This window comes from Zonotrichia albicollis, chromosome 5, assembly GCF_047830755.1.
Source record: "Zonotrichia albicollis isolate bZonAlb1 chromosome 5, bZonAlb1.hap1, whole genome shotgun sequence".
NCBI classification, from domain to species: Eukaryota; Metazoa; Chordata; class Aves; order Passeriformes; family Passerellidae; genus Zonotrichia; species Zonotrichia albicollis.
In genome coordinates this window covers 42,003,099-42,025,694 of record NC_133823.1, presented here as the reverse complement: position 1 = coordinate 42,025,694, position 22,596 = coordinate 42,003,099, and the positions used below count along the sequence as shown (strand labels likewise).

The 22,596-nt window shown below is 38.2% G+C and overlaps 1 protein-coding gene across 2 annotated transcripts in view; it reads left to right on the top strand.

Moving 5' to 3' along the window:
• Positions 1-20,455, top strand: part of TRMT9B (tRNA methyltransferase 9B (putative)) — a 105,845-nt gene extending 85,390 nt beyond the window's left edge. Inside the window, exons 1-4 of one of the 2 annotated variants that reach the window (XM_005483893.4) lie at positions 1,103-1,385; positions 12,222-12,376; positions 15,336-15,509; positions 18,546-20,455. In XM_005483893.4, coding sequence (XP_005483950.2) covers positions 1,351-1,385; positions 12,222-12,376; positions 15,336-15,509; positions 18,546-19,585 — 1,404 coding nt within the window. In that variant the 5' untranslated portion in view covers positions 1,103-1,350 and the 3' untranslated portion in view covers positions 19,586-20,455. Of the gene's footprint in view, positions 1-1,102; positions 1,386-12,221; positions 12,377-15,335; positions 15,510-18,545 lie in introns of those variants that run through there. The other variant, XM_005483894.4, reaches the window with a different exon arrangement.
• The last annotated feature ends 2,141 nt before the right edge of the window (positions 20,456-22,596 follow it).

Here is a 22,596-nt window from a genome sequence, read left to right as displayed (position 1 = left end):
GCATATATGGCATCATGTTCCAAAAAAGGTATCTGAAAGAGTCTGGGAATGGCAGACCCGGATTTGTCTGCACCAGTTTAGCTGACTCTACGTTACAGAATTAAATTAGCAGAATGTACATGAAGTATGGCATAACAGGGACAAGTCAACACAATGTTTGCAGAGGGCATTCATGTCTTTCATATTAGTCAAAGCTCTTTGAAGCTGTTAAGAAGGTTAGTTATTATCTGGCTGTTGAATTCCTTCCTAATGGAGATCAAGCGTCTCATCATTACTCCATGACTTTGGTACATTTAATAGAACATTAGGTTTATGTGTTTCCAGTATGCTTATTCTCATCTTGTTCTTATATTCTTCCCCTGAATCTTTTCATTCAGGTAGGATTGTCAAAGTAAAGGGAATGCATGTTCTTGAGTAATTTTGTCAGTCCTGAAAATCCCATCAATACGCAGTCTTGTTCCTCATAATCCTGTCTTCAGGTACATTAAAACTGATTTGAGCAAAAGATTACATGTAACGGGAAATGATTCAATACATTCAGTACTTTGTGCAATGTTGTGCTGAGTTCTCTGCCTGTCATACAGGCTGGAATTGTTTCATTGCATTCTTCTTCATCTGTAATCTCTTATACATAATTTATAAGTTCTTGAGACGTGAGTATCTCTTTAGCTCATGTTTATAGTGCTAATTGTAGTGGGGTCCTGGTGAATGGCTGGGTTTTTCGTACTTGTGCAATAAACACCTGTAAGTATACGAAGTATAGAAACAATCTGCCATTTTTAGACTGCTTTAATAGGAATGAGTGCGGGAGTAGGGGAAAGAAATTATTCACTCTCAAGAGCCACGGGATGGGAAGACTTGCAGACAGGACCTAGTCGCAAAGGTTGGCTTTGCGCTTAACCTTTAAATGAGCAAGGGCTAATCTTCCTTGGCCGCTTTTGCCATCAGCAGCCAGCACGGCTCCCATCAACCTCGGCTTAGAGGAGCTCGGGGACCCTGCTGCTCCCCCCAGCACTCCCCACTGCCTTGACGGTGCATCCCCCGCCATCATCACGTCCATCAGCACCACCTTCCTGGCAGAAACCGCCCAAGGGACGAGACGAGACCGCCAGGAGAAGAGTTAACAGGGCATTGATAACCCGGCCCCTTTTCTGTCTTACCCCGCCTCCTCCCGCTTGCGGGGAGCCGAGGGATCCGGACGCGCCGGGCGGGGGTGGCCCCGGCGGAGAGGTGCGGGGAGGGCTCCCCTCCGCGCCGCTCCGCCGGGGGCCCCGCGGCTCGGCTCGGCCCGGCCCGGCCCGGCCCGGCCCGGCCCGGCCCGCACGGCCGAGCGCCGCCGCCGCCGCGGGGATGGAGCCGGAGCCGGAGCCGCGCCGCGGGAGCAGGTGAGCACGGCGGGCAGCGCGGAGCCGGGGCTGCGGGGGGCAGCCCGCTCCGCCCCGGGGGCAAGGGAAAACCCAGCGCAAAAACCCCACCCCGACCTCACACCAGCAGCCAAAGAGGGGGAAAAAAAAAGCGTCGCGGTACATTTGTGCAGATTGAGATGATCGTCTTAAAAACGCTGTCCGCAGAGCCGGGAGTCGCCCCTCTGGCGCTGAGCCAGCCCGAGAGGGAAGGGTTTGGGGATTTAAGTAATTTTTTACACACACGTGCGGTGTCCCCGCTCCCCCCGTGTCACATTTGGATTGAACGAGCCGCGGGTTGCAGCGCTGGGAGCCAGCGTGGATGCTGGAGCTCAGTTTGGTGTAGCACTTGGGGAGGGGAGTTTTTCCGAAATGGGGGGAATTTACCACGGCAATAGTAAGTTTCTCCGTGGTCGCCTGCTTAGTTAAAAATTAAGTACGCGCTGTGTGTTGGCAGACAGTCCTAAGCAATGACCTGGAGCAATCCTAAGCCGTAACAGTTCATGATTATTTTCTTCTTTTCCTGGAGGATTCTAAATACTGAGCTACTGCCTCCATATAGAGCTCTCAGCATTGCAGAGTGTTCGCTGCTTAATGAATGTTTGTAAAGGGATTTTCATTCCCGCTGAGCATCAGTGGGAGCAGCCAGAGCTCAGGGAGTCAGCTCACTCGTGCCTTTTCCTTTGCAAAGAATTTCTGGCATAATTCAGCAGCCCTGCTGTGTTGACTTAGTGCACAGGATAACATTCCTTGCTGATATAGTTGCTCAGGTGAAGCATGCTGCTGGAGTTTATGATTCTGTGCATGAAACTTGAGAAAGAGATAAGAAAATCGTTCAGCAGCCTCTCCACGAGCAACAGAACTGGTCCTTTCAGGACTTTCTCCTGCCCCTTGATGGACCCCAGAGGGTTGGCTTTGTTTTAGTAATTTGTTTTCAGTCTAGTACATAAATACATTTATTTCAGGAATATTTGCTATTTATAGACCATGTCTTCGAACAGAGTTTGAAATCAGCCCTACATCAAGGGATAAACATTTCGCATCCAAACTCAGATTTGCAGATATTTTGCTGTCCGTTCTGGATGGATGAATCGGAATATGGTACAGTAGAAACAGTGCAAGGCTTGGTCTTGAAAAATATAATTTGCAAATTCCTGCTTTTAGTTATTATCGATAGGCTACCTGAGGTCAATAAGGTGATTCATAAGCATAATATTAAGCAGATGTCCGCTTGTTTGCAGTACCAGGATCTACATGGGCCAGTTCACAGGTCATAATAGCAACAGAATACTACTGTTTGACAGAAAACCATGGCTTGAGGGCCACATGTCTCTTATATTTATGAAGATTAAAGAGATTGGAAAACTAATTCAGACCTCTATATGCTTATGAAATAATTTTTAAATAAAAATGAAGAGTAAAAACACTGGTGCTTAAAAAATGTTTTATTTACCCTGATGGGTGGACGTCGGAGTATCAACTGAATGATTGGGAGAAAAATAGTCTAACTGTTGAAAAATAAGATAAATACTTGTGTCATAGCCAGGCTTTATGTAACTGACTTAAACTCATGTGACACAGAATCCTGGCTGATTTCTTTTCCATCAGAAAAGTTTAGGCAGAACGCAGTTGGACAGAAGGCACTGTATAACTTGGTTTGTATTTTGCTGTTGAAAAGCATTCAATTTTGAAGAAAGATTTACATTCATATCAACATGCAATAATTTCAGAGAAGTTAGTTACTTACAGCCCAAGTTTCTTCTCAGCTAATGTTTCTTTTGATGCTCCAAATACTGATGTTTGTAGTATCAACTTTTTTCCCGTATCATACAATAATTTCCTGATTTTAAGAAAAGAATAAATTCCACCCAAAAAGGCCACAGGATTAAAATATTTTCCAAATAGAGAACTTCAGCAGTGTATATGTGAAATTTCAGCTCCGCCAGGGAGCCTTTCCCTTCCATGCTGATGAAGAAAAATTATGTTTTTCAAAGCCTTTCTTGTCTTTAAAATAGAGGGCTTAGAAATAACAAGTTATGTAAAAAGGTATCGCTCATACCATAATGCATTTAAAATGAAATAATCTTTGAGTGAAGGTCTGGTGATTTATGAAAACAAGGGATCTTTTCTAGGGATGTTGACTACAGCACCACTAGGCCTTCACACTGCTCAGCATACTCCAGTCACCACTGGAAGAAGCTGTCAGTGTCAGACACTTCACAGAGGTTGCACCTCAACCTTTCAGTAACAACATAATGCAGTTTTTCTGTGCCTGGGTCTAAATCTGAACCCTGATAGGATTACTGGTGTATCTTCAGGAGCCTTTGTCAGCTGCATAAACACCCAGTTACTATTAGAGAGTACTTAAGACTCTTTGGAGCACTAGCCTCAAAGACATATGAGACACCTTTTTTTTGTTGATAAATAAATATAAATACATGCTTCCTATAACTAAAACTTACAAAAAAAAAAAAAAAAAGAAAAAAGAAAAAAGAAGTGTATCAGTCAGTTTTTAGTTTTGTAGGATAAAAAAAAGTCATACTGGCTTTGATTTCATTCAAGTGGTCATCTACTGAGATAACTTAGTGCCTAGTACTATCTACCACAAGATCTGTTCTTTTTAAATTGTATTTGGCAAATATGCTGAATACTGAATACATTTGTATATGAATATTTTAAGATAGGAAATAATATGTTCACTTGTGATAAACATTATAATCAAGAGTAGTTTATAAAATGTATCAAGAGAAACCACTTAGTAGTTCTGTAATGACTGTAATTGATTCTACAACATTTTATATCTTGAGATCAAAGGTAGCCATTGCCTGCCTCCATTTTAGATCCTACTTGGTAATGTGCTACTTATCTTTCTGTCTCTGAGATTTCAGCAGACGATATGTTTTCAAGTCGTTTAATGTCTTAAGTCAGTTTGTAAATTATTTTAAATGGGGAGGTTTTGTGTATTACAGCAAGTACCATGTAAGCACCGACAGTGATGACCTCTGTGACTGAAAAAAAAAGAATTATACTACATAAATTAAAACTAATCCAACTGAAAACAGTACTCTAAACGCAAACCCAGAGTGTGAGGAAACAGAAGAAATTTTAAAAACTGTAATTCAAGAACTGCAGAATGACATTCAGGAATAAAATATTCCTGTGACTATCCCTTGGCCTAAAGAATCAAGACATATGGAGAGGATGCTTAGAATGACAACAGTGCTTGTAAAAGATCACCTTGACTGATTCATCAGGGGAGATGGAAAGTGCTAAATATTTAATGCTTGCTTAACTGCTGGAAAATGAGGAGACATGATAATTGTATACAAATGTTTGAGACATGTAGTGACCAAGGAGAAAAAATAGCTGCATTTAAAGCTTATGGGTAGATTGTCATGGTCAGGGGCTTTGAGATAGTGATGCAGGGTACAGAGTATTTCCTGACAGGTGCTTAACTGACTTAGGTTTTTAAAAACCCATTGGTAGAGGCTCCACGTCCTACTGAATCCATAGTAATTTCCAATGCTTTTCTGTTCTTCTTTTGTTTAAAGTGTCCTATCCACATCTTCCTTGTTGTAGCTTAAGCTACTGTCTTTTTTCTACCTTTCAGTTTTGGCAAACAGGTATTTCACTTTGCAACAGTCATTCTTGTTATGAGATGATCCTCTCTCATTCTGGGCCATCACTTGGAAACAAATTTCTTTCCCCGGGATTTATGTGATTTCTGATCTCCTAGATATATACTGTATCTCATGGTTGTTCTCTCTTATTTTATTCTTGCTTGAAGTTGAATGTAATGCTTAACCTGATATGCCAGCAGTGCTGAATGTAGGAGAAGAAAAATTTTATGTAACTTGCCCTATTTCTGTGCGCTGATCCCATTTTTTTTTCTTTTCTTATTTTTTTGGCAACAGTATATTGCTAAAACCATCATAACAACATAGCATGTATGGTGTTAAATCTGTGAAATGTTATATGGCCCAGATCCACTTCTGCAGAGCTGCTGCCAAGTCATCCCATCCTGCTTCCTTCAGTCTTTGTGCAGTTGGTTATTCTTATCAAAACTGCTTTGCTTTTGTCTGTTTTGAACTGTTTAAACATTTGAATTCTCATACCATTATCCAGTTCTTTCTTTCTGCAGACAGACCCTGATGATTTAGTCTGTCTGCAGAAAGAAAGAAATTATTGAGGAATGTCCAAAGCATATTTCTGGACAGGTTTGCTCAGGGTATCCTTCCAGCATGATAGTGAATTTTGATAACTACCCTCTAAATATCCTCTTCAAAATGGGGTTGTACATGTTGCCCTCAGTTTCTCAAATCTAATTTCTTGTGGCTCTGAGACTGTCTGACCTGAGACCAGTGCAATCAGCTCCCTACGTACTGTTTAGTAGGCTTGTTTAGAAAAACCCTGAAATTAAAAGCCCCAACCTATTCTCTCCCTAAGTTCTTATCCCTTTGTCACTTATGCATTGACACCTGATGGCAATTAATATGAATAGTGAAGAAGAAAAACCTGAACACTTTGCTCTTCTCAGCACTACTTATTTTTAGACTTTCCTTCCTGCTTAGTAGACCCAATTTTTCCTAGTCCCCACTTTCTCCTCTGATGCCTGTGCAGAGTGTTTCTGAGCAGGATCTGAAGACCCACATCAGTGCACATGCTGCATCACGGGTTTGTGACTGTGTGGGACTTCAGTAGGAAGGCACTCAGTGCTGGGAGGTGATTTGTGAGTTTTGATGTGACAGCAAAGATGAACAGACACGTAAAAGGACTGTGAAGCTTCTGTGTGAGTATGCTCCTCCTCCCGGGGTTTTTTAATGGCCAAGGGTCCCTGTTTGTGCATTTTCATTCAGCAGAATGTTACCTATCTACAGAATGCCGTTTATGTACTTAGTGAAAACAAATCTGTTTACAATGCAACGTTTCATGTACATAGACTATGACCCTAAATGCAAAACAGCAGGGGGGAATATTAAATGATTAACTGATCCAAGAATGTGCAGTGCATAGTACTAGGTTTTTGTCTGAACTGGAAAACAAAGCTAACAAAATGAATGTGACAGTGAATGGCTGTCATTTTGAGTTACTAGAGCTTGAACTATAAGCTTATTTTGTCCAAGGTCTTGTAAGAGCAGTCTCAGTCCTTTTAATGTTTTGCTGGGACAAAGTTCCATGTATTTTAGTAAGAAAAAATACAGTGATGGTGACTTCATTTCAACCAAAGAAATTACTTTAAAATGCTCATTTCACAATTAATGTTTCAGCTAACAGTGGTTCTTGTCAAATGTGTCCCAGCTCTTTATTTTTTGTTTCTGAATTTTCCAAACTTCCTGGAGGAAGGGTTTTGAATCAGGATTTCAGCTCAAAAAGGTTTTGGTAATGCTGCATGGAGCTCCCCTTGCTCTGATTTCAGGCTCTGCATTTTCATAGGATTATAATGGTTCATGCATGGTTGAAATTAATTACCGGAGCTGTTAGCCTTATGTAAGCAAATCATCCTCTATTGTATCCCCTTGCTAAACTTTCATTGCAGCTAGTTTAACTGTTCATGACAGCATTCCCATTAGTTTGTTTCATTATCATTTGTTTACTAATATAGCTGCTTTGCTTAAAGTGGAAGCCACTCGGCATGTTGGCATAGATCACTTTGTTGTCTGCATTATTGAAACGAGAAATCACCATCAATCAGAAGTTGCAGCTATTGAATTTATAATTCAATCCAAGGGTGAGCAAAGTTCTGATAAAGAAGTCTTAGGTTTGTTTTTCAGAAGGGCTGCAATGATGTTTTGCTGTTGGAGATTAATTGGATTTTTGTCGTTGCATGGGAAAAATACTGTGGTTTATAGTCCACTAGAACTGTACACTTCAATTTGCATAGCTACCAGTATTTGAATGAAAAGACTGATAAGTCTTGGAAGTAAACTGGAAACTTTTCTCACTGAATAGGTGATTCTCCCTATTCTAGGGCTGAAGGAAGAAATACAAATTGAACTGCCCCACCTTTTACTTAGATGTTATTAAAAGCTACAAGTGCTTGTGTTATTGCTGGAGAGCAGGGTACTGAGGATGTAGACCTAGCCCTTGTGGTTTATCCTGTTCCATTTAAGCAATTAATTAGGTTATTGCATATGTAATCAAGATTTATGTTGCTGTGGCCACAAAGAGAGACACAACTGTGCTGAATTTCCTAGATCTTTGAAGCAGTTCTTCTTACCCAAAATGATATTGAGAATTCCCATCAGCACATGAAAATGAGTATGTCTAAGAGGGGCCCTCATTAATAGGCTGAAATCTTGCCCTGAATGGAGTGAATCCACGCTGCTCATCAAAGGGTTACAGAAAATGGGCAGTTGCAAGACAGAAGACAAGGAAGGCCTATGGTGCAAATTAATCAAGCAATTGATTTCAAGACAAATCAGAGCAATGCAGGAAAATGACAGCGTGGTTCCAGGAGGCCATTGACAAAAGCTTTGTGATGTTTACTGGGTACTGTGCTTGGCCTGGAGACAAAGGAAAGGAGGAGCTGCACAAGAGCCCGGTCAGGACTTCACAGTATTACTGTGTTGTATCAGGTTAAATAGTCCTGCTGACATAGCACATGCTAAAGGAGATGGGGGAAGTTGTAATAAATGAAAAGAACATGGAAGATGAGAATTGTAGGTGACTGGGAGGAGATAACTTGAGGTAGGTGAGGAGGTCTGCAAGTGATTCAGAACTGCAGGTAATTGTGAAGAGCTTTTGGTAGACTGTGGTAGAGGCAGTGTTTTTGGACTGAACACTATCTCCTGTCCTTCAGTTTCAGGACACCCCAGTGAATCTGGGAGCCAGCAAATATTTTGTCCAATTGAGGATGAAGTATTTAATACCATTAGTCAACACTGTAAATTAAATGCTTTCAAAACCAACAACAAAAATTCAAACACACTCGCTCTCCCCCAAAAAACACAAAAACCCACACATTATTTTTAAAAAGTGTTGGAAATGGGGGTTATTAATTTTGGTTGTTTTCATTTCAAGGTCACTTGCTGAAACGTATTTCCTACTTCAGCAGCAATAAAAAATATCCAAGGACCATGAGTTTTATTAAAGCAGTATCCTTGAAAAATTAATTATCTAAAAGGTTGCAGAATGTTAATGGAATGGGAAGAAATTAGATTACCTTAGAGCCAGAGAACTCTTAGTGAGATATATAGCTATGAAAATATAGATCGTGTTTGTACAATTCCTTTTACCTTCTTGGAAGGTGTAATATTTTAGGGTTTTTTTTGTTTGTTTGATTGGTTTTGGGTTTTTCTTTAATAAAGAGGAAAAAGAGCAGTGTAGGAAAAAGTCAATGGACTATAACCTATTTACTTCCAAACAATTTGTTAATCTACCACAGTTATCTGTGATGGACTGGTGATCCATTTCCCTGCAAATTCAGCAGAATTAAAATAAAGTTTCCATCCAGTTTCCTCATTTAATAGACCAGCTGCAACAAGGGCCTGTTGTAGTCTCATGAACAAATCACCAGGAGGATGCCCAGGAAGCACTGAAGGAGAAGAGATTCCTGCTCTTCAGTTTTTATCCAAGCTGCTTGTTTGCAGTCGGTGGGTGTTTGTTGAGCTGCATTCGCGTCTTGGGGACTTTGGCAGGACTTGCTGCAGAGTGACTGAACAGCTCAGAGCGACTGAACAGCTCAGTGCCAATTTACTGCACACTCCCATCTCTGCTCCAAGCCTCTGCATGAGCCCTTTAGCAGGGGCATAAGTACAAGAGAAGAAGAATTGAGCAAGGGAAAAGTGTTCATAATTACCACCTTCTGCTTCTCCTCACTGGTCTTGTCAGACAGCTTCTGAGAAGCTTAAATGAGAACTGGAGCAGATGCTGAAGCAGTGGGATTTCTGGGCAGATTTTCATTACCTACTTTGCAAAACAGACTTTCCAATTATCCAGGAAGTTAAATCCAGAAGTTGGATGAAATTAATGTTTTCTACAATTCATGTCCAACAGAGGCACTGACTTTCAAAGCAAAGAAGTTGTTACGGTTGTTTTTGTTTAGAAAGAGAAATAGGGGCATTGAGTTTGGCTGGTAAAGTCACATGGGTCTAAGTTTGTGGTTTTTGTGGTGACAGTTTACTTGTGTGAAAATGGTACAGCAGCAGGTCTGGGCAGACTCCTCAGGTTCCTTGTGTTTTGTAAACATTGAAATGAAGAGGGTAATTGCTGGGACATTTCCTGCCGTGCTGCAAAGTAAAACCTGATAGTATTATGGATCTTGACTGGAAAGTCAAATTGGCAAGTTTGATTTCATCATGTGCCTGAATTGTTTGCCAAATATAAACAATCAGCAGGAGTGGAAATTGTTACAAAATAGTGGATGAAATAATTTGTCTTTTAGTATACTACCATTATTCTATTATAACCAAATTATTTTCTTGGCAATGTTTATTAAGAATATCTAAAAATAATAATTTCTAGTGGTATATTGTAAGACATGGAAGTCTCCAGCATGTCCTGTGTAGCTGAAGACTCAGTACCAGTTCCAGTGAACAAGAAAGTTAAAGGAAGAACTAAGAACTTAATGGTCTTGGATTCAATAGGAAACAAAGCTCTATCTCAGTCTTCACTGGAATTCAATGTAGACATTTTAGGAAAATAGAGAAAAAAAGACAGCGTTTGGAATTCAGTATGAATGGTTGGAAACATTCTGCCTTTTCAGTTCTTTTCAAGAACTGCAGAGGTTGAACGAAGAGCTTCAAGTGGAAAGATAAAAGAAAGCACTTGGATACACTGAACCACATAGTAACTGAACATGAAATATAAATTAGACCAAGGAGCTGGTCTGGCAACAAAATAAAAGAAATGATTGTTAGTCTTTGGAATTACTACTTATAAATAGAGGACTCCTAGGCACTTGAACAACGAAACAGAGTATGTTTTGAGACAGAGAAAAAAGACAGCTGGAGACATGAAACACCTGATTTATTTTATTTAAGGATCAAATGAAAACAAAGGATTGGACTTTTGACTCTGAGGAATACTTACTTAAAATTACTGCAACTAACCCATTCCATGTGACAACATAACTTGAAACTGATTCTTAGAAAAGTTTGATTGAGTAACTTCTGGCACATGTAATATAATTTCAATTATTTCATACTTTCTATGTTGCTTCTTTTGTTCAGTCTGTTACAACTTTTCACTCTTTAATGAAACTGAAAATGTGCCTAGTAGCAATGTACTATACTGTTTCTGAATTTAACTTTTTATGTATATGTACATATAGTAAAAGGTGAGCTAATGCAGGATAAAAGAAAATTGTGGATTGTAGAAAAAAGATAAGGATTGTGAAAATATTGAACATAAATCTTTTGAAGAGAGGTACTAATAGATACTACAGTCAGAATAGACTGTGCAAAGTGTTAACAATTTGTCCCCACCTCTTACACAGTACTAGTGAAATGGATCAAGCCTTACATACTATTCTGTAAACATTCACACACACTTGTAGTATGTTGTTTCTTTTTCGGTCACTGGGATTAACTCCCATTTTTAAATTAAAAAGATTGTATTTGTAGGACAGGTTGTGTCTGTAGAACAGTTGCAGTGCCAGCTCACATTATTTATTACACATATATTTAAAAAAAAATAAGAGGTTTTTTTCTCATAGATACAATAATTTCTCATATATTCTTATCTTTTCTCTCATACTAATGTATTTCAAACTAAAAGTGACAGGAATAAGAAATTTTTATTATGGTTCCTAAATGTATAATATTTGAAAATCAAGGAAAGTAAATTGAAGTCTTTGCTTCTGACCTTTTCAAGTGCAGTCAAAGGAGTCACTTTTATAATTTTATCTTGATAATACATTGCTTAGTCTGTTTGATGTTTGGAATCTGGCTTTAATGTCTGTGGAATTGTTTGACAACTGAATAAGTTTTGTTTTAATAATGGGAAGAAATATTTCCCATATAAACAGGCAGTTTAAATTAGTTTGAAGAATGCCTTAACACTTTGGAATGTAACTTCATCAGCCTTCATCGGATACTCAAACCTCACCTGATTGGTCCTTGGAGGAGAGGATACATTAAGGAAGATGTAAGATTCTGTATGAAGAGATTCAGTGTCTGCATCCACTTGGTATCTACATGAGCTCAGGGGTAATACTTAAAGTTTAAGAAGATACCATTTCTTGGATCAGTAAACTAAAATACTGTGCTAAGACATGAAGATAGGAGTGGAAGTAGGGAAATCAAGGTTTTGTTGCTGAAAAATTTTAGCAAGCTGATCACTTCTAGAGGGATGATAAACCACAAATCACTTATGCATGATTTAGGGGCTTAGGTTTTAGGGACCAGGCTGTATGTCAAGTAACACATTAGTAGTTTGCCTGTTCACATTAGCAACAACAGGAAGGTTGGTTCTTAAAATCCTGTTCACAACTGGTTGGACTGATGATTGTAAAGGTCTTTCCAAGCTAAATGATTCTATGATTCTCTATCCATTCTGCACTTTCACTGAATACAGGCTCTCTTTTGCACCAGATAAGTTTTTACTGTATTGGGGAATTTTGCAATGTGCCTATTATTGCATAGACATGTGCAGTTACATAATGCTTCACAGGGGAGATGATACATTCACATTTTTTCTCAACTTTCATGAAATAAAATCAGATCCTTTGAGTAAAGACTATTTTATAAATACAACTGGTAGATGAATGTAGTTTATGAATATAGGCGTACAAGGTCCTGAATTATGCATGCCTATATAAAGTCTATAAAATATAAAGTCTATACTGCAACAGTTTGTGAACCTTTATTATGTTTTCAGGATGGAACATGAGGCTACCCAGCTAGAAAAGCAGCATGTGCACAGTGTGTATGAAAATACAGCTGCCTACTTCAGTGATCTGCAGACCAAAGCATGGCCTCGTGTTCGGAACTTCCTGCTGGAACAGAAGCCTGGCAGTCTTGTTGTTGATATAGGTAAGCCATTCTTTGAGGTGGCATAAAGGATTGTTTATAAGCTTTGTTAATCATATGTAGCCTTCAGATCAACTGGTTTTTTTAAGTTGTTTAAATCTGTTTTGAAATTGTTTTTAAGTCCCAATTCTAGATGCCATATACTGCTTCTTTTAATTCTTTGGCAGTGGATCATGTAGACAGTAAATAAATGTTTTCCCTTATTTTTGTTGAGCTAAATCTTTATCTATCAATTTCCCCACCAGCTTAATGGCCTTTCATTTCCCTGGAGTCCTTTTGAAAAAATTATGTTAATAGCCCAATTATTTAATATTTCAGTTTCTTTAGATCACTTGGTTTATGTAATACTAGTCTGCAATTTATTTGTTTTCATTTGTTCTAAAACTCTTCTTAGCAAGGCTTTTTATTAAGAGAAATCTTCTTATATGACTGCTGTTAAAAATATATTAAAAAAAAATCTGAGAATCTTCCTGTGATCCTAAATGTAGACACCATATTTAGGTGTTTTCCTGTTATGGCATTGTCTTCCCTACATTCCCTATATTTATACCTGGATTTTCTGTTGTTCCTGCAGACTTTCCGGGGGGCTTCCAGATGCTGGCATGTTTCCTTTGCTTCATTATGGCTTCAGTCCCACGCAGCACGTTGCAAAACAAATGCACTTTGTACCATTGTGTTTTCCACACTGTTTAAACTAATAAAATACTTTTACACAGCAAGTTTTAACAAATGTGCACAATAAATTATGCATCTGCTTTACCCTATAAGAGAAAAACATTGTTGGAATATGCTGTAGGCCGTAATCAGGAGATAATATGGAGTTCTCCTGCTGCTGTTGAGCATTACACCAAAAATACTTGATAAATGTTATTTTGAGCATGTAGCTATTTTTATATGTCTGCACCATTGTCATTAATCTCAGGAAATATCCAATGGCCTACACTCACTCAACTGAGAGCTAGATTGAATCTTGTCAGCCAAAATCATTGCCACCTCAGTAGAAGTCATTTGCATCTTAGCTAAAGTTTTTTGAGGCTCTAATAGCAGGGATTGCTGAAAGCTTAAGGTCACCCTGTTGCAGTGTTATCTGGAGAGAAGATGAGACTTCATCAAATTCAGTCCTTACAGTTGCCAGTAAGAACACTCCCATTAAGGCACACAAGGGATCTTGTGTATATTATTAAACCTCTTTTATGAGGCCAAAAGTAAACACAATACTCAGATTCCTGTAGATCTTATTAAACCTCATAAAAGAGGTTTAAGTAGGAGTTGTGCTAAAGTGGCACTAAAATTTTCAAAATGAGATCTTTAACTGGTAATTTTCAGTTTAATACTGCCTTTTACTAAAATATAATTTTGTCTATTTGCCTTACTATTTTTAATTGATCAAAACACATGAAAACAGCTTGGCCATTGTTAGCTTCAAGGAATTCACCTGCCTGAATACTCATTTAAAAGTAAATCTCTGGCAAATGTAGATATTTAGAATAATGGGATTGTTGACACTATTACCTTCCTTCCAAAGAGGACCTTATACTTCCAAAGACTCACAGCAATTACAAATCACTTCATAAAAACCATGTGATAAGCAACTGAATCTTCCAAATTAATGATGGTTGAATAAATGTTCTTCAGCAAACACAATAATGAATAATAATTTATAAAAATCTTTAAAATTTGTAGTTTTCTAACACGTAGAGCTTCATGTATTATTGCATACATTCCCTGGACTGCATTAGCAATATTAGTATTTTCCATTTTTCTCAAGTGTTATCTCAAAGAATAGTGCTTGCTTTTAGCTGAGAAATATGCTCTTTTTCACCACTGAAGTGCTGTTCAGTTCTGCAATAGTTCCTGTGCTGTCTCTCTAGATAATGGTGCACATTAACATCACCAAGAGCAGCAGTGCTGCAAGAAGCAGTGATGTTTCTAAAGATAACTCCAGGCCTTTAAATTGAATTACCAGTACTGAGCTGATTCTCTTTGCCAAGCTGCTCCCCCTTTGCTTGGCTGTCAACATTCAGAAATTATTGCTCACTAGTGACCCAGAGCTGCAGTGAAAGGCTCCCAGTATAATTTTGAAAAGTGCTTGTTATGCATAAGGCATTGAGGGATCCTCTGAAAGATTTCAATTCACTACAGCACAATCCTTGAGAAGACAGACTTTTAGGTAGAAGACATTCTGGAACAGTTAATTGCATTTACATGGGTTATAATGCATTGGCACAAAGTCAAAAAGAGGATGTGCCTGCAATATGGAAATAACTTCTATGATTTATGGTTATTTTCAAGTCTGTATCTAAAGTAAAAATTTTCCACTCTGACTTGTGTCAGTGGCATTTATGGTTCAGGACTTCTTGGAGAGAAATGGGATGCACTGGAGAAGTACTGCATGGGTTTAAGCAAAGGAAAGAGATCTGTTGCAGACCACTGAAAAGACATAACACACTGGCTTCAGGAAATCCCCTGAACAGAAATATGTTGGAAGCTGTAATGGCACTGGGGACAGCGCCTTAGTGCTTATCCTTTTCTTACCCTCTCCTGGGTGCCCATTTATGCTCATTGTTGGTAACAGGACACCAGGCTGTATAAACGCTCAGTATGAAGCAGCGTGGTTGGGTTTTTATTCTCAAAGATGTACAATACAGAGGACCATTCTTTCCTCCTCCCACCTGCACTTGTCCTTGTTCCCCACAGAAATACAGAAAACCTGCTATTATACAGGGCTGTGTAATGAGTATTTTTGTCAGTGATGATGGTGCTGTTACAGTCCTAATAGTGTGAACATACAATTTCAACAGTCCACATGAGTCCTGCAGCAGTTAGGCTAGTCAGCACAAACCCTCTTTTTGTTTTCCAGGAAAATTTAGGATTAGGAAAAGCCTGCATATTATTTTGACTGATTTGGGAGGGAGAACAAATGTTTGGAATATATATTCTAACCTAGTATCCTTTTCTTTAGGTTGTGGAACTGGAAAGTATCTCAGTGTCAACAGTCAAGTGTATAATCTGGGCTGTGATTACTGTGAGGGGCTGGTAGAAATTGCAAGGAAGAAAGGTGATGAAGTTCTGGTGTGTGACAACCTTAACCTTCCCTTTAGGGATCAGTGCTTCAATGCAGTCATTTCAATTGGAGGTAAGGCAACATACCTACATTCTGGCCCCAACAAATGAGAATTTCTGAGCATTCTTTTCTTTCCATGTGGCTTCATTTCAGTTAATTGTTTTGAAACAGTTCCTTAGAATTACAGGATATATAACTTAATTTAGTCAACATGAAAAAACAAAACTCCCATTACTCAAGAGGCACTGTTGGCCAAGGAAATATGCATATCCCTTGTTTGTTTATATGTGGTAGAGAAAAGGTTTCCTTCCAGCATGCATTGCAAACAAGTGAAAACTAATCTAAACATGGCTGCTCAAAGCTTAAACAGATTAGATGCTCAAGACAAACTCTTGGTTTCTCCATAACATCTGTTTTGAACAGCAAATGCATGGAAATGAAAACTTTATAGCAGAGCTTTGTATTCATATTAAGTATTATGTATTATGAATTCAGATTTCTCTTAGTCATAAGCACTCAGATTCATACAAGCACTTCTTGAATAAAATGACCAGAACATCTCTGCATCTTAACTCTTCTGATCTCTCTTTTTGAAAATGCTACTCATAATTTGAGAAGTATAATTTGCAAAGCATAGATAAAATAAGAATACCCACTTACAGTTTAGGTTTTTAGCTCTAGTCTTGATTGAGCTGCTTTCAGGGTTTTTTAATTCATCAGCAAAGTGGAAAGCATGATAATTATTATTGATAGCAATCAACAAACTACTTGAAATGTGATAGAAATTTATTTTAAAATGTATCTTTCACATAAACAAGTGGAAGGAAAGGGTGACTATTACACAAGGAGTAACCATATTACTTTGCTTTCATGTTGGCTAGTTAGCCAGTGAGCCCTACTCACATTTTGGGTCTTGTAGCACCATTCAGTGCTTATCAGATCAGCAGACTCAGAAGGATAGCATACCTATCTAGTGTTTATATCAATTATAAGCCTGACAAGTTTAAAAGTTCACATGCTATTTCAGTATATTTAACAATAATGGATTTTAATCTCTCTTGAATAGAAACATGGTATGCCTGTGTCCATCTAATTCTAAATAAAGTGGTTTTCATCCTATTACAGAGAAAAACAAGTATTTATGTACTTAGTCAAGTACTCTTCTTGGATTTGTTGGTATAATCATGTTTATAGGATTGATTTTTCTGCAGAACCACCAGAGTGATTCTAACCAGAAGGAATATTTAACCCATTAAAGAATTTGCACAGATTCTGTTGGTTGATTGTTATTTTTTTCTGGTAAATTAAACTTGTATGTGTATGCTATCTCTGTCAGTTTTGATAAAATTTTGCAGGCGGTTCTGTGGTGATAGATGGCCTAACTCCAGTATAAGAAAATATCAGTTCCATTCTCCCTATCCTGTGTCAAAAAAAAAGATTTTCTAGAATTTTTTTTTCAATTTTGAAAAAAGATGCCTTGGAGTCAGGAGTACAAAACAAATGCTGGAAACAAACGCTGACTGCATAGATAGGAAACTCTTCTCAGAGTTGTCTATTTTGTATTCTCAGAAGTTTGTGAGAGCCTTGTCAATATGAACTGCCAAGAACGCTTTTCTTGGCTTGTGATAATAAAGCTACATTTTTCTCCCCTTGGTAATTTAATCATTGTTTTGAATGATTGGATGGGCTAGTTGGATGCACTTTTCATAACTGCAGTGTTGAACTAACACTGTTTCTACACCTACAATTGGCTACTGTCTAGCAGCAAAATATAATCAAATTTTTCTGAATTTATAGAGAAATGTCTTCAGATAAGAACATACTCTGTTACCTGCTGTTCCATGAGTAAATTGAATGTTTTTCATGTAGAAGTGGCTAGCTTGAAACAAACCTTGGAATTAGGCCCCTTTACATCACTGAATCAAATCTAGTACTGATGATACATAGAGCAACATGACCAATGTGTCCAAGCTCAGTACAAATTAATGCCTCTGAGAGTTTAGAGAGAAAATAGTTCTCTTAGCTATTCTCTGACTGTTTAAATTGGCTCATTCATACTCTAGGTAGATAGGAAGATAGAAATAATGTAGAAATATTGAAATGTAGTGTCATTTCACATTGGAGTGAAATTTGAAAATTTGGAAATTGTCCTGGAAAGAAAAACAAAATATTGTGATCAAAATTTTTATTTTAAATTTGACTTTATTTTTTCTAGCATAACATAATGTAAAAAAATTATAAAATGCTGAGACATGCAATGTAGACATTATTTTTTACAAAAATTAAATTTAATTTGACACAAATTAAAGCAATGGTGAATATTGGTCTAAATTTTCTCACTAGATGTTTTGCAAGTATGCTGATATACAAGTTCAAAGTGTCTTTGTACTGATATTACATTTTGCTGTATTTGTTACATGGTGAAAAGATTTTCTATTTTCAGTAAGATAAGTTTGAAAATTGTACCAAAAACTAAAGTCAGCTTGATACTATCTAACTCACCTAAAGGCTAGGCATTTAAGGGAAAGATTGCCATATTATAATGTGTTATGGGTTATGCAGAGAAACAGAAACCTTCCACTTCTATGCCTGACTTTTCTTGAATCCCTGTTTTGGGAGGAGACTGATTTCCTTCTTCCAGATTTTCTTATTTTCTGTATTTGTTACATGGTGAAAAGATTTTCTATTTTCAGTAAGATAAGTTTGAAAATTGTACCAAAAACTAAAGTCAGCTTGATACTATCTAACTCACCTAAAGGCTAGGCATTTAAGGGAAAGCTTGCCATATTATAATGTGTTATGGGTTATGCAGAGAAACAGAAACCTTCCACTTCTATGCCTGACTTTTCTTGAATCCCTGTTTTGGGAGGAGACTGATTTCCTTCTTCCAGATTTTCTTATTTTCATCTATTGAGCATAATCATCAAAGAGAGCATTCTGAGGTGAACCTCCTTTGTGGTACCTATAAATTCAGCACTGTTGCTGACTTGCAGCAAGTGATAATTTGGAATGAGGCAACTGAGATGACTGAACATGTAGAAAAGGTTGAAGATGGAAATGCTTAGTCATTACTGATATTCAGTACATAATACCTTTCTTTTTCCACAGTGATACATCATTTCTCAACTAAACAAAGGAGAATCAAAGCAATAAAGGAAATGGCAAGGATATTGACACTTGGAGGCCAAATAATGATTTATGTTTGGGCTATGGAACAAAAGAATCGTCGCTTTGAGAAACAAGATGTATTTGTCCCATGGAACAACGCCTTGTGCTCTCGCCATTTTTCAGAATCAAATCAATCTGGAGATAAGGGTGACTTTGTCCATAGTGCAAAAGGCCAAGATATACACCCTGCACAGCTTGTCATCTCTGAGTGCAGCTACCAAAGCAATCTGCAGCCAGAAACTGATTCAAAACATCCCCGCAATATGGACCATTGTTTACCCAGAGCCTGCTGCATGAAAATTTCTGAGGAAGAAAACAGATTTTACAGTGCTCTAGGAAGATCTTTCCGCTCATGGTTTTTCTCCAGATCCCTTGATGAATCAGCCCTGAGAAAGCAAAATGACAAAATGAAGCACCTGAAACATGAAGCAGTGTGGGCCAACAGTCCGGTACCCATTCAGCATTCACGGCACTGCAGTTTGGATTTAGGCCACCATGGGGCTCTGTTAAATGAACAGAGCTTAGATGATGATGATGATGTGTTTGTGGAAAGCCTGTCTCTCAAAAAGCCACAGTGGTCACCAGCAACACATGCCCTGAAGGATTTAAGTTTAAATGGAGGACACCAGAGTGTAGCTCAGAGCAAGGGGGACAAAGCTTCATTTATAAATGGCCCAGTGGAAGACAAAGACTGCATCTGTGATTGTAATAAAGATGGTGCTGGTAAGTCTGATGCCAGCAAGTTTTTCAAAAGAACTTCAACAACTGACTCCACTGACTCAGCTTTGGATTCAGCAGTGTCTGTTGGGGACCAGACTGATGCCATGCTGGATACAAAGGCCTTCATGCGCTATTACCATGTTTTTCGGGAAGGAGAGCTGAGTTCTCTGGTAGAAGAGAATGTGCCTGAGCTTCAGATACTTTCTTCCTGCTATGACCATGGAAACTGGTGCATTATTGCAGAGAGAAGAGGAACATAGCTATAATGAGAACAAAGCAGAATCCAGAGGATTTTAAGCTCTTCCTTGTGTTACTGTGGTTGTGCAGTGTGACATGGAATTTAAATCTTGTAGTTTTGTGCCATTCATTTTTGAGTTATTATCTCTTAACTATTTAACTAGCTAATGCAAGATCTGTATATAGGAATGTAAGTGGTAGACAATATTTATGTTTTGTTAAACTTTTATGAAGTTAAAACTGTAGAGTTTTATATTGCTGTTAGCAAATAATTGTGTTTTAAAATATACTTTTCTATTGAGAAATAAACCTTTTTATAAAACAAGGATCTTTTATGAGAAATATCCTCTCAGTAGAAAGTCTAGTCTTTGTTCTTCAGATGCCAGAGGTTTGTCACATTGCTCCCTATTCTTGAAGCCGTATAAATGAGACATAGACACTTTGTCTAAAATTGTACTTGACTGTACACTGGTAGAGTGCATGCTGCAGAACTGGGAGCAAGCATGGTCCCAGTGCTCCTTAGCTGGGAGTAGAGTTATGAATGGGCAAAAAACTGTGTACCAAACAAGCTCTGCATATTCTGTCATTTGATGTTTGTATTTGGGAGCAAATGAGCACAGATTGAGAACAGTATTTTTTAATTTTGTTTTAAAAATAATTTAATTTGTTTCTCAGGTGCAGGTGAAGTTTTATGTGTTAGCTCTCACAAATACTTTATCTTAATTTCCTTTGCCATAGTTTTTCATTGGCTATGTGTATATAAAAGTCAGAGTTGTGAGAGTATGAGTATTATGTAAAGTTCTAAAAAATCAAATCCTTGAAATACATACATCTTTTTGATAAGCTTGGGAAGCTAAGATTAAATTAATAAAAATGCTGTGCATATCTGGTCAGCTGTTGTATTTACTTTTCTTGTTCACAGACATGAGGATATATATTAACATGTGTTAAATAATGTAGACAGGAAAAGGATAAGCCCAGTTTGCACATAAATTACAAATTCTTGTCTTGTGAAGTTTAAATGAACCTTTTGATACCTAGGTGATAATAGATGGTTTACACAACTTTCCTGTTCCCTCCAAGACATACCATCACTATCCATCTGTAGTCAGTTGTAGCAGTTTATAGTGCTGGGGATGAAAAGCACCTTTGGCTTCAGAAGATCAGTGGTGGAGCTTCCAGCCGAGGCAGGGCTAGAAGAGGCTGATTTCCTCATTAGCACAGAATTACTCTGTGCCTGGGCTTGATTCATAGTCAGTGCTTGCAGTGCAGGGCACATCTTCAGCTGGTGTGATTTCATGACCTTTAATGGAGCTGCACAGATTTCCCCCTTCCCCAAAAACCCAAACCCCTTTTGTCACAGCAGTTTTAAAGAGCTATATAATTAAGATGTCTGCCCTATTATTGAGCAAGTAGCTTTGAATTCAAGGCAATAGGAGTGAAATGCCAAGCTTTTCCAGTCTATGCTGCATGAGCAGGTGGATTTGGGATTGTTCGGTAGAAAACCTTGATGGTGCTGAGTATTTTTTGATGTAGCTTCCCAGCTGTTAATTGCCACATGGTAATGTATTATAGATTTATCTACTGGAGCAACATCCTCAAGTGATCATTCTTGTCTTCCTCATAGCTTGAGATCCTTATACTTTATCCTTCCTGGGTCTGTACCACTTGCACTCCCCATAGGCCTTTGAAAATCAAAGTGTGGCTAAAGAACCATGCATTTGAGGCTTCTGCAATACCATTCCACTCTAATCTAAATGTTACTTTCAATACAGCCTGAGGCTGTGGCTTTCAGTTGCTGTGTATGAGCCATGCTTCAGAAAATGGCCCACATTCCCTGCCTCACTGGGTCCAGCTGCTCCTGGCTGAGGGGGCTGCATCTGCTGCATCCTCAGGCTCCAGATTTAGACACTTAGTGCCAAAGTTTCCATATTGCAGAGCCAGCATGGACTGTGCTGAACTCCACACCTCATTTGCAATGTGGTTGTGTCAGACAGGGCAGGCCTGCCTCTTTTGTTGGGAATTTCTGGATGAGCTTGAGAATTTTGGAAGAGAAGTCAATTGCTGCCAGATAAAGTATGCCACTGGATATTCAGCACTCCTGGAATTTGGGCTGCATTTCAGAAAGCAGTAGATTATTATCATGCTATATCCAATTCTGAAACTTCATCTCTAAATGCCAGCATGCAGAAACTTTATTAAACACATATAAAATTTTATTGAGTATTATTACTACTATTATTAAGATTTTAATTGACAGCTGAATTTAATTATTTGGGAGAAAGAACATCACAATTTTGTTATGGATGTCTACAGTCTGACTGTGGCATGTTCAGTGTGTAGTTAAGTAGACTGATGAAATTTGGGATAAACTGAGAAAGGAAAGGTGTCCATTTTCTTAGAATATAGACTTATCATCCTTGAAAGAGACTGAATCTGTGTCAGGCTTCAGTAAATATTCTTGCTCTATCTGTTTGAATAACAGTTGTCCTCTCAAAGCTGCTGAAGTATTTTGAACTGCTTTTGTGTTTGTAGACTTCCATGCATTGTTTGGTTTGAGGTTCTTGCCCAGGGATGCTTTTCACTAATCCTTATTTCTGTATTGAATTTTCTCATGTTTTGAGTTGATGCTGGTTTTGGATTGTATTCTTATAAATTCCTGGGAGAAGGAGAGGGGAGGTTTGGTAAGTAGCTATTTGTTTTTCTTCCCCAAATATTCAGTTGTCTTCTGAGGATGTGTCATCACCATTTAACATAGTTTTTATGGAATGGGGTCAGTCAGCTGAGGTTGTGACTGTGAAGTCTGCACAGCAAGCCTTTATTCTTGCAGGCAGTCTCCCATTTATTAATGCCTGGATCAGTAACAGCTTCATCATCTCATAAACCAGATTACCTCACTCAGAGCATGGTGAAGGTCTCTCTTGAGTGCTTTCTGTTTTGAGGGGACACACCTTAAGCAAAAGGTAATTTCCAGCAGAATCCATATCATCCTAGACTTTAATAGCTTACAGACCAAGTTAATGTGCTCAGAGAA